Source organism: Equus przewalskii, chromosome 6, assembly GCF_037783145.1.
Source record: "Equus przewalskii isolate Varuska chromosome 6, EquPr2, whole genome shotgun sequence".
Taxonomy (NCBI): domain Eukaryota; kingdom Metazoa; phylum Chordata; class Mammalia; order Perissodactyla; family Equidae; genus Equus; species Equus przewalskii.
Genome location: NC_091836.1, coordinates 69,719,110 through 69,731,724, shown reverse-complemented (window position 1 = coordinate 69,731,724; position 12,615 = coordinate 69,719,110). Strand labels below are relative to the sequence as shown.

Genomic DNA, 12,615 nt, shown 5'->3' with positions numbered 1-12,615 from the left:
GGAAGGCAGAGAGGTAACGATTTGTCCCAAGTCATCCATCAAATCAAAAGCACCATCTCCTTGTTCTCTTGGCATCCCACTTTGTATTATGGGGTCAATTTATTTAGGGCGGGGGTTTGATCTCTACTGTAGCACATAATTCAATTCAGTGTTCAGATACATCATTTTTCAGTTACACAAAGAAAAAAAAAAACCTATCAACTGATATCTGAGGCTGGCTTGGAATCCCAACATTGGCCCTATGCCCAGCCTCTGAGCAAATAGCTGGTTTTCAGAGCCCAAGTTACTGGATGCTGAATTCCAACCTCAGGGTTTCCTAAATGGGTTTTTGCTTTAACAAATGCTGCTGAGAGTGGAAAATCAGATCCTTTGCTTCAAGAATCTGCACAACAAATTTGCAACCCAATCCCTGCCTTTAACACAGCCTGGACAGGTTATCCAACCACAATGCATGGGCTATTTTAACTCAATATGTTTCTCCTTTGGAATTCAGAAATGGCTTTGTCTCAGTTCTTCTGAGACATTCTGAATGCTTAATTCCTAACCAGAAATAATTGCAGCTGATACCACTCTTCCAATTTTGGTAGTTCTTTAAAACTGCAACAACAAAAAAAGCTAGGGCTAACTGAATATATACATATATTTATATATATTATATATATTAGTATATGACTATATATACTATAACTAGTATAATTTTTATTCATTAACTTGGGGTAGGAAGTAGTTTCAACATCAAAAAATATTTCATGTTTAAATTTGGAAATTTAAAGAAGTGCATCAACTGAGGCCCTTAGAAATAACATCTCAAGTTACATAAACTCACCAGATTGGGAGTCTAGGAAAATGAGCAGGAACTGCCAAAACTCTCGTTTTAAAAAGCAAACATTTCACTAGGTTTTAGGGCATTGACTAGAGAACAAAGAGTCTCTAAAATATCAAACTAAACTTTCTGAAATGAAATGTTCATAAATCACATGAGAAGAGAATCTAGAATTTCTCCGATTGTTTTTTATTTTCTGGGCTCTCACAATCCGAGTTACTGCTTAGAGCCAAAAGCGGGGTCTAGTTTCACCAGCCAGTCTTCAAATAAACAAAAATCATAAAGAGCTAACATTTGTTGAGCAATTACTATATTCTAAGCACAATGATAAATACCTTTACACGGTATTTAGTCCTTCCAACAACGCTATGGGGGTAGGTACCAGCATTATCATCATTTTACAGATTGGGAAACCAATGCTTAAGGAGGTAGAGGAATTCGCCCAAGCTCAGAGCCATGGATTCAAACAGAGTTTGTTAAATTCCTGAATCCAGACTCTTAACCACTATGTACTCCAGCTGCTCATAAAACCTCAGCGGTTATGGGGCTTGGTCTGGGTCCTGGCATGTCAGATAATGTAAGCAGTAAGGACAGCACAGCACGCTGGAAAGAAACAATCAAAAGAACTGTGTCCTAGTCCTGGATTTGCTACCTACCAGATTTATAATCTTGGATAAGGTACTAAACTTTAGTTTCCTCATATTTTACATGATTTCTCATTTGTTTAAGAGGGTAAAACAAACCTATTTCAAACCATTGTGTGTGAGAGAGAATCAAATAAGATAAGGTTTGTGCAAGACCTCCCACTGTGATAAAGCTGTGACAATGATAATGGTGGTAAGACAGTAAAAGAGACCAGCATGAAGATGGGGGCCCCCGCCACCCTCAATGCTGTAAGCTGTCGCTTCTGAGCCTGCTCCCTGAGGGCCTGGCACCGGGATTCTGAGCCACACAAACAAAGAGATCAGGGGGAGGAGAACAAGCACATGGGTAGCAGGGAGCATGCTGGTATCTCAAATCAGAGAGAAAAGAGGCTGTTCCATTTCCACTAATGAACTTGAACTCCAATGAATCCAGACTAAGGACAAAATTAAAACATTTCGCCCTGTAAACGTGGGCCCACAAAACACTAAGCAACCATGCTACTCCAAAGAGTGACAAGAATTATTGAAATTATCATCATTTATTGTTACAATTAATACAGACTTAACAAACATTATGTGTGTGTGTGTGTGTGTGATCACACTATTTCAAACTAACAGTAAATTTAAACATGCATACAACTGCTTATATGCCAGCTACACACTTAAGAGCATGTACCAAACCACATCATGATTCAGTCACCACTGAAAAACAACATCTCCCACACACACCTCCACACACAAACTGATTCTCTTGTACGTGGGCTCGCTCACACAGCCACGGTGTCCCACACACCTTCCCACATGCCCCAGAATCGGTATTACTATCACATCCACTCACTCACAGGCTTATAAGCAGTCCATTGTGAGACAGAGTCACATGATAGAAGTACAATATGAATATATGCAGACAGCAACATGGTTACTCCACAGTTTCTCACGCTGCGGGCTTCTTGATGTCCCAAGCACAGAAGACACAACACATATGTGTATATGATACACATGGCATCAGATACAGTCATTCATCTTTCCTAGGTTGACACTGACAGAGTCAACGCATGGTTATGGAGTTTTATCTCACAGTATGTAGCACTAGAGTTTGTTGACTGGATAGCAAAACAATATTGGCCGAGCATCTGCTTGTGTGTACTACACTCAGTATCCTCTAGCATCAAGTATAGTTTTACCCGGTGTTTTCTTGGTGACAGATACTTCCACACACATATAACATTTCAGTTATCGTTTAGTTAGTATTTAGAGAGTTCCTTCACAAGTAAAGAGAAGGGAGAGCTGAAAGCAAAGGAGGCAGTGGACATCTCTGATTACCAATCATGATGCTACAGACTACAAGCTCCTCGAGGGCACAGTTGGGTCTGGTTCACTATTTTATGCCGAGTGCCTAGAACAGTGCCCGGCTCACAATAGGCACTCAAACATATGTGTTGAATGAATTGATGAACATGAAGCATTATTCATAGAGTGACCTGTACAATTACTCGGCACCTTTCACATGCAGAGTATGATATCCATAGCGTCGTCCTCATCCATCCAAATGACATGTAAATCTCCTACGTGGTCACAGAACATCACCTGACTCCTTATACAAAATACCAGTTCACTGGGTCACATGGTCAACACACATATGGCTACAGCATCACACAGTATTCTCTCCATCTCACTCCGGCAGTATGCCTGTGTCTCTGACACAGGACCTGGGGCCCACACAGCTGTACACAGTGCCTTGTGAGGTCCTCGGCTTCAGAGTCTCTCCTCCACACTTTTCCACAGTGTATCAACTTCGCTGTGTGACGCTGGATCTGGAGTGCCATAGTGTGTGTGTGACAGAGTCTGAGGACCCACACTGTGTGACACCGCATCTCTGGGGTCATAATCAGTCTCAGCTTCCCCATCACCCCACGCCACAGTGTCTCGGGGTCCTACACAGGGTGACAATGGATCTGGGGAGGTCCCATTGGGCCACAGTGTCTCAGTCTCACAGTGTGACACGGGGTCTGAGGTCCCACACAGGACGACAATGAACCTCAGAGTCACCCCACCCCGTAGCACGGTGTCTTGGTCTCCCCCTCTGACTCGGTCTCCCCCATTCCGGCGTCCCCGCCGCTCCCGCCGCCGAGCCCTCACCTGGTCAGGTCCCGCAGGCGCGCCTCCTCCCCGCGCAGGTAGCGCCTCAGCAGCCCCAGCAGCCGGCGCTCGGGCGCCAGGGCGCGCGCCACGCTGGTCAGCGCCGAGAACGTGTCCCCGCGCGCCGCGGCCCCTGCCCGGTCCCCTGCCCGGAGCGCCAGCAGCGCCAGCAGCGCCGCCAGCCGCGCCGCGGGGCCCATGCCGGCGCTCGCGCGCGTCCCCTCGGCCCGTCCAGCCGGCCCGCCCCGCCGCTCCCGGCCCCGCCGCCTCGGCCCCGCCCCGCTGCCCGGCCCGCCTGGCCACCCCGCCTCGGCCCCCGCCCCCGACTCCTTCTCGGCGCTGACGCCTCCCCTCGCTCTGCATCTCCTACCTTCCTGCCCCTTCGCGCCTCCGACTGCGTGGGGGCTGCCTGCAACCTCACTGTCTGCCCGCCCCCTACTAAATCACAGCCCTGGGAAGATGTTTCCTCTGTGCCCACTTCACACCTGGGGAAACTGAGGCCGAGGTGGGTGAGCGATGAATTCACTGGTCTACGGCTGTACCACGCCATTGCCAAAATATTTACCCCCTTGGATCAGAGGGTGGAAATACAGAAACACCACTGGATTCTGATGGGGAAATGCGTAAATGATGCGTTTTAGTAATAGCGGTGTGGGCAAAGAGGGCCGAGAGAGCAGAGGGAGGAAAACACTTCACACGAATGCTTGACATCCAAGCTATCTTGAAGGATGAGTAGAATCTTGACCAGAGAGGGTCAAAGAAGGCCATAAGGGTCAGTGTGTGAAGATGGTGAAGGCGGTTAAGGTCAGTGCATGACAAATCTACAAGCTATAGAACCGAAAACTCTGGGCTCAGGGCCACTGCTCTATACTGTATACCTATGGTCTCTTAAGCAAACAAAAATATTGTTATTATTATTATACTGTAGGCTACTTATTCTTTTCCCCTCTTTCCTAGGTAATGTTCATTCATTCATTCATTTAACAAATATTTATCACCTCTGTTACTGTGCTAAGGACACAGAGAAATAGCAGATCCAACCCTGAACTCACAAGGAGAAACAGATATGTGAACAAATAACCACCAAAAAGTGCTATCAGGGTAATTGAGGGTTGTGCAGTGAGCAATGGTGACACTGAGGAGGGAGCCCTCGTCCCTGCATAGGTGGTGAAAAGGGCTTCACAGAGGCTTGTGCAGGTCCAAAAGGATGAAAAGGAATTGTCTGGAAGATGACAGGCAAGAGAGGGATGTGCTTTCCTGGCAGAAGTTATCCATGTGTACCAAGTTTTGGAGACGGAAAACAGTTTGACTTCCAGAAATGATGAAAAGTTCCTTGTGGTTGGGACTCAGATTGTGAAGGGGCTTTGTATGTCATGCTCAGGAATTGAGCCTGTTCTCCGTGAAAATCCAGTGGAAGTTTGTAAGGTGCCACTCAGTCATGCGGTGAGCTAGAGGAAGGAACAAAGGCCCGGCTATTTAGGCCCAACGTGAGACAGCTCTGACAGGAATACTAGCTCTATGCCTCCTGCCTCCTTGATCAAGGCTCCATCAAGCCTCTTGGACCTCTCCCTCTGCCCCTTCCTGCTGCCTCTCCCTTTCACAGATGTTGATCCCTAATGAATAACTTGCACCTAGACTCTATCTCAGCATCTGTTTCTGGAGAACCCACTCTGGTAACATCAACATAATAAACATACACAACTAGTAAGTGTAGAACAGGGACCTGAACCTAGATAGCGTGGATCCAGATGCCCTGTTGTTAATTGCTACTCGAGGCAGATTTACCCTGAAGCTTTTGAAGCTTTAGCTTCAAGGCCTCTAATTTGCACAAACCCTTCTCAAAGCCCTCAGGATTGGAGCATGGGGGAGCCTAGCAATGTGTTCACACTCTTGTATGTATTTGTTAAATTGGCAAAATTTTTAACCACAATTGGTTAAATTGTCTCATTCCACTCTGACACCCTCTCCATCACAGTTTCTCTCATAACACTTCTCCTTGGGGTAGGAATGTTGGAATGGCCATGGACCTGTGTTTGCAGCTGAGTAGTTGTCTTAGACCGCTTTCCGCCCGTAGAAGGTTGGGAGTTGTGGTAGGTAGAATAACGGCCCCCCACCGATGCCCATGTCCTAATTCTCAAAACCTGTGACTATGTTGCCTTACATGGCATAAGGATTTTGCCGGTGTGATCAAGTTAAGGATCTTGAGGTGCCCCATTTATTTACATATTCATTTATTTATATCAGTATAGGCTCATGAGTTCTATTGAATGGATTGTAATTCATCACTTTGCTTATTTTGATGCTCGAATTGCCCTAGAGTTAGCCAATGGTAGCCCCTTCAATCTGGCTCCTGTGTCCTTTTGATATGTTCCCTTCATTCCTGGAGCACTTCCATATTTTGTTACTTGGAAGATATTCCAGGTCATCTTGTACTTTCCCTGCTCCAGTCCTGGAATCAAGCATTTCCCCTGGTTCCTTTTAGAGAAGAGTATTCAGAGACCAACATCTAGGCACTAGCTATGCTCACTGCAACTGGCTTGTGTCTCCTCCCAGGTCCTCTCAGCAGACAGAGCTAGGAAATTATATATAACTTTGTTAAATTTATTGCTAAGCATTTTTTCTCTTGTAAAAATTGAGATATAATTGACACACTATAACACCCACATTTTTAAAGTGTATATTCATTGGTTTTTAGTATATTCACAAAGTTGTGGAACTTTTCCAGAATATTTTCTTCAACCCAAAAAGAAACCATATACCCATTAGCGGTCATTCTCCATGCCCCTCCCCTGTGGCAACCTCCAATCTACTTTCCATCCATATGGATTTACCTATATGGGTGTTTCATATAAATGGTCTTGTTTTTGATGCTATTGTAAATGGAGTTGTTCTCTTAATTTCATTTTTAGATTGTTCATTGTTAGTATATAGAAATACAATTGATTTTTGTATGTTGATCTTGTATCCTGTAACCTTATTAAAATTGTTTGTTACGTCCAATAGTGTTTTTCGTGGATTCCTTATGATTTTATATATAAAGATCATAACATTGGAAAATAGAGATAATTTACTTCTTCCATTCCAATCTGGATGCTTTTTAGTACTTTTTGTTGCCCAATTGCCTTGGCTAGAACCTCCAGTGTAATGTTGACTAGAAGTGACAAGAGAGGAAATCCTTGTCTTGTTCCAGATCTTGGAGGGAAATCTATCAGTCTTTCACCATTAAGTATGATGTTAGCTGTGGGTTTTTTGTTAATGTCTTAATTCATTTGAGGAAGTTCCCATCTGTTCTAGTTTGTTGAGTGTTTTTATTTGTGAAATATGTTTTCCACATCTATTGAGATGATCATGTGGTTTTTATCCTTTATTCTCTTAATGTGATGTTTTACAGTGATTGATTCTTTTTGTTGAACCAACCTTACACTCCTAGGATAAACCTTGTTCATATGTCACTGGATTCAGTTTGCTAATATTTCATTGAGGATTTTTGCATCTGTATTACCAGGGGGTGTTGGTTTGTAGTTTTCTTGTAATGTCTTTGTCTGGTTTGACATCAGGATAATACTGAACTCAGAGAATGAGCTGGAAAGTGTTCCCTCTGTGTCTATATTTTGGAAGAATTTGTGAAGGATTGGAGTTAATTCTTCCTTAAACATTTGGTGGAATTCACCATTAAAGCCATTTAGGCCTGAGCTTTTCTTTGTAGGAAGTTTTTTTTTTTTAATTTAATTTTTATTGAGTTAATGATAGCTTACAATCTTGTGAAATTTCAGTTGTGCATTATTGTCAGTCGTGTTGTAGGTGCACCACTTCACCCTTTGTGCCCACCCCCCACCCCACCTTTCCCCTGGTAGCCACTAATCTGTTCTCTTTGTCTACGTTTTTAAATTCCTCATATGAGTGAAGTCATACAGAGATTGTCCTTCTCTATCTGGCTTATTTCACTTAACATAATTCTTCGTAGGAAGTTTTTTGGTTACTGATTCACAATCCCTTTAGCAATTATTTTAGAGCAAGTCTGCTAGCAATGAATCCTCTACGTTCTTTTATCTGAGAATGTCTTTATTTCAAATTTATTTCTGAAGTATATTTTCACTGGGTCAACAGTTCATTCTTTTTCAGCACTTTAAAGATGTGCTGGCCTCCACGGTTTCCGATGAGAAATCCACAGTGTTCAAATCATTGTTCCTCTATGAGCAAAGTGTCATCTTTCTCTGCTTGGTTTCAAGAATTTTGTCTTTGTCTTCATTTTTCAGAGGTTTGATTTATGATGTGGGAATAAATTTTTTGGGGGGTGGTTTATCCTGTTTGGGGTTCTTCACTGAGCTTCTTGGATCTGTAGATTTATGTCTTTTGTCAAATCTTGGAAATATTCATATATTATTTCTTCAAATACTTCTTTATTAAAATCTTCTTCTGGAATTCTGATGACATAAATTAGGTACTGCCTCACAGCTCATTAGGCCCTGTTCGGTTTTTTTCCAATCTTTTTTCTCTGTTGTTCAGACTAGATAATTTCTATGGTGCTGTCTTCAAGTTCACACACTCTTTTCTCTGTCATGTCTGTTCAGCTCTTGAGTCTATCAGTGATTTTTTTTTTATTTTGGTGATTCTACTTTCAGTTCTAACATTTCTATTGCATTCCTCTTTATATCTTGTATTTCTTTGTTGATACTTTCTACCTTTCCATTCGTTTCAAGAGTGTTCATCCTTACTACTTGGAGCATTTTATAACAATCTTCAACAGTTTCAACATTTGTGTCATCTCTTCCTTGACATCTATTGACTCTCTTTTCTCATACTAATTGAGATTTTCCTGGTTCTTCATATGTTGAGTAATTTTGGATTAAATACTAGACATTTTGAATATTATAAGTGTCTAGATCTTAATTAAATCTTATGGAGAACAGTAATATTTTTGTTTTGGCACTCAATTGACCAAGTCAGATTTAGAAGTCCTGACCTGCCTTCTGTGGTTGTGGTTCCAATGTCAGTTCAGCTTTCAAAGCTTTTGCAGTGCTATTCAAATCTGTCCCAGCCATGCACCACCCAGTGGCCAGTCTTGGATCTGGACGGTGATCTATGCCATACCTCAGCGCTCAAGTGTATGGTATGCTATTTAGCATCAGATCCATGCTGAGCACGTATGCACAGCTCAGGGATGAAGGGGAATTATGGGGTTGCTCTCCTGAATTCCTCCCTCTCTGTGATCTCTCTGGTACTTTCCAGTCCTCTGAAGCTCCCCTTTTTGGTCTTTTGGCCAAAATCCTTGGGGTTCAGTTACTCTACTCTGTTGTATACTTCTCATAATTGCATGCATCTGGGGCCAAGTGGCAGGAGGACAGAGGGAGAAAAAAAAATCAGTGGGAGTTTCCCCTACTCTGTTGGGATTGTTGAAAGCAAAAATTACAGCACTGTGTGATAAAGTTGCAATGAATGTAGATATAATATGTAAGATAACTCAAACTTTTAGGTAGCCATAGGCCCTCACTACCACCACTGCCATTTGTGGCCACCACTGTGGATTGCCTGGAGTGAGGGTTGTAGGAGAACAGAGAACAAAAGACAGGTAAACATGGGATGCCCCCCCACCTCCATGTGAGGGGTCCTCTTTCTCTCTCCCTGAGCCAGAGTTAGAGGGCTTCTTCTGCAGCTTTCCCAGTCCTCCCCCTGGGGCCCACTTCCGAGTTTGGGGCGATGGAGGATCGAAAAGGGAAAACTCACTGCCAGTTCAGTGGTGCTTCAAATTCTGGTCTTCTTCCCCAATCTACCTGCTATCATTTACTTTTCAGAGTCCTTACATGCCTACTTCAGGCATTCTGTCCAGGTTTTATACTTCTTTCAAGAGCAAGACATCTTCCCACAACCAGAACTTCCTACACTTTAATATTTTGTTTTAATTCTGCATCAGAGAGGAATTTTTGAGGTCACTCTATGTAACGACAAGGTTCCAAGTTTAACTAAAAACAAACTAAAATTTTACTAAATTATATTACAAGTACAAATAATTATGTGACAATAGAATAAATATTTTCCAAGTACAGCTCAGTCTGTGAAGACTCACTTTATATTCTTATTTGGTATTTAGCAAGGTTTTTTGTTTGTTTTTTGACCTGTATTACTAGACAATCTCTATTTCTGAATGTCAAAAACTAAAAAATGTATATTAGCTTTGAGGAAATGTCACTATTATTATTAGGCTTTTTAGCACAAAAATGAAAAGAAAATTGAAGTAGGAACAAAAAGTCTTGATGAAAAGATCAAGATTTTCAAATAAATATCAAGGCAAGAAAAGAGAAAGCTTTTCCAGAAATAATAATCACCATCAGCTTCGTCATGCCACTCTCTCCTGCTCACTCCATACCAGCCACACCAGCCTTTGGCCTTTTCATGTCCTGCTCCTGCCAAGCTCTTTCCTGATTCATGTGTAATTTCTGACTAACTCCTACTCATCCTTTGAGTCATTTCCTCAAGGACCTTTTATTTGTGGGCAGACTAGGTTCCAATCTCCATATTATTCAAAACATCCCCTGTATTTTTCCTTGGTAGCATTTATTACAATTATAATTCCTTATTTTTATAATTAATGGCTATCGGCTCCACGAGATCATAAGTTTCATGTAGGCAGGACTGTGCCTGTCAATAGAATGTTACCCACAAAGGGCACCATGTGCTCACCGTGAGACAAAAGTCAATTGTCAAGAGGCAAGATGGCGGCAGAGAAAGGGCATTTTATTACAGCCTGCTAGCAAGAGGGAAGATGGCCAACTAATGTCCAAAAGAACCCTCTTCAGGGGGGCACAGAATCTTGAAGCAGTTATATAGGCCAGCAGGTTATAGGGGAGGGGGTTAGGAATGTTGCCCCTCTGGTGTTACAGACTGAGAGTTGCCACACCAGATCATTCAGTTTTCATTGATGATGGGTATCAGCATAGACTCTCTGTTTGGGGGGTCACCACATTCCTAAGGAACTCAAAAGAATGAAGTTACCGTCTTATCACAGCTGGGAGGTATATGCACTATCAGGGGTCATAAAATCTACAGAGCAGGTGGATCTCCTGGAGGGTGCAAATCCAGCTGGGTTACTTAGTTAGAGGTCATTCAAAGTTATGACATGATCTCTTTTCTACAACATGTCTTCCTACAATATGGCTTCCCTTATGTCAACCTTGTGTTGAGCTGTTTTCAGTAGGTACTCAATTTTAAAAACAGAATAAATGGAGCAGAAAGAGCATTCAAAATAATCCCATCACTCAATCTCTTTATCAAGAGTCCTCTATGTGCCAGGCCTCTGCCAAATCTTTTATACTATTTATCTCATTTTTCCTCACAAGAAGCCTATGAGGTATGTATTGTTCTGCATTTTACAGTTGAGAAAACCGTACTTCATTGAGGTTAAGAGATTCAGGAGCAAGATGGTAAAGCCTGAAGATGAACCCAGGGTCTCCAACACTCAGTTGAGTGCTCTTTCTATGGCATCATTACTTCAGTTTGCTCATTATCAGTTCCTGGGTCAGCCTCCCTTACTGCATCCAAGGAAAATTCCTGGGGGACTCACTTCCACTCACTTCTTCTCAGTTTTCTCCTCCCTATTATGAAAGGATTAAACCAATAGATGGATGTTTCTAAAAGTGTGGTCCACAGTCCATCTGTATCAGAATCATGGGGGGAAGAGTGGATGTTTTTATGAAAAATTCAGTTTCCAGAGCCCCACTCAGAGTCATTGAACCAAAATGTAGGCGAGGGGGAGGCAAAGTCCAGGAATCTGCATTTTAACAGGCTCTTGAAGGGATTCTTAGGCACGTCTAAGTTGAGAGCACTTCACTAGGTGATTTCCAAGGTCCCCTCCAGCTTTGACAGTCTTTGCTTCTAAGACATTAAATTTGGAGGGCATGCCTTTGTACCTCTGTCGTCTTTTACAGAGCCTGGAACTCAATATATTTTTAGAGAATGAATACATTTGAATTGGGAAGACAGATCCAAGTCCCTGCTTAGGTATTTCCCAGCTGTGATTTTTTGGGAAAATTACTTTACCTCTTGATGCTAAGGTTATCTTGAAGATGGAAATAATAACAACAATCCATATTCTGGCTCCCAACAGTTGATGTAGAAGATAAATTAAATCATGTTTTTGAAAGCTCTTGTGATGATTGTAAGTTGAAGAACTACTACAGTATGAAGTAGACACCAGCAGGGGTTACTTCAGTCCTTCAAACTCACAGATGCCTCAGATATAGCTCTCTTGAGTGGACTTAATAGGGAGTTTATTAAAACACAAAACAGTAACCACTACCTTTGAAAATCATATTTCCGTTCAAAGTAGGTAGGGTCTTTCCAAGGAAATACATGATTTGTTAGGAGACATCTGAGGCATTCCCATAGTGACCCCTGGTGGAACTTAGAAGTCAATTCAAATCCACCATCCTTGTCAGCCATTTGCTGTTTGCTGAGCACAGATTAATTTATCAATGTATGCATCTGTGTTCCACCTATACCAGGAGCTTTCTGTGGAGCTGCTTTTTGTCCCCAGAGCCTAGAATTCATTCCTTCAGGCATTCATTCAACCATTACTGAGCATCCATGGTGCCAGGTGCTGTGCTTGGCACCTAGAGATGCAGCAGTGGGGCCAGATGGCGCCCTGCCCTCAGAGCCCTTAGAGTCAAGTAGTGGAGACTTACAAGTGAATAGCCAATATACAATATACGCCGTGTAGGAGTAGGTGCAGGGAACTATGGAAGCCTCTTTCTTCGGCCAAAACCCAATGATCAGTTTTGAGAAAAAGCATAGGATATTGAGGGACAGATGGCAGAAATGAGGCATGAAGTGTAAACAGGAGCCAGATGATGAAGGACCTATTCTGTTAATAAGTTTGGTTTTATCCTGAGGTCAATGGGAAGCAACTGGACAGTTTTAAGCAGAGCAACGATGTGATTAGATTTGTTTTTTAAAGATTATTCTGACTACAGTGGGTACAACTGATCGGAAGAAGCCAGATCAGAGGTAGAAAGG

General features: G+C 42.5%; 1 protein-coding gene across 4 annotated transcripts in view; it reads right to left on the bottom strand.

The window, feature by feature from the left end:
* The window catches only part of P4HA3 (prolyl 4-hydroxylase subunit alpha 3), a 37,027-nt gene extending 33,032 nt beyond the window's left edge, over positions 1-3,995 (bottom strand). Inside the window, exon 1 of one of the 4 annotated variants that reach the window (XM_070625839.1) lies at positions 3,977-3,995. Coding sequence is in view for 2 of the 4 variants with exons in the window: in XM_070625837.1 (XP_070481938.1) it covers positions 3,607-3,806 (200 nt within the window). In the remaining 2 variants the exon portion in view is untranslated. Of the gene's footprint in view, positions 1-3,606; positions 3,841-3,976 lie in introns of those variants that run through there. The other 3 variants (XM_070625837.1, XM_070625836.1, XM_070625838.1) reach the window with 3 other exon arrangements.
* Positions 3,996-12,615: the final 8,620 nt, after the last annotated feature.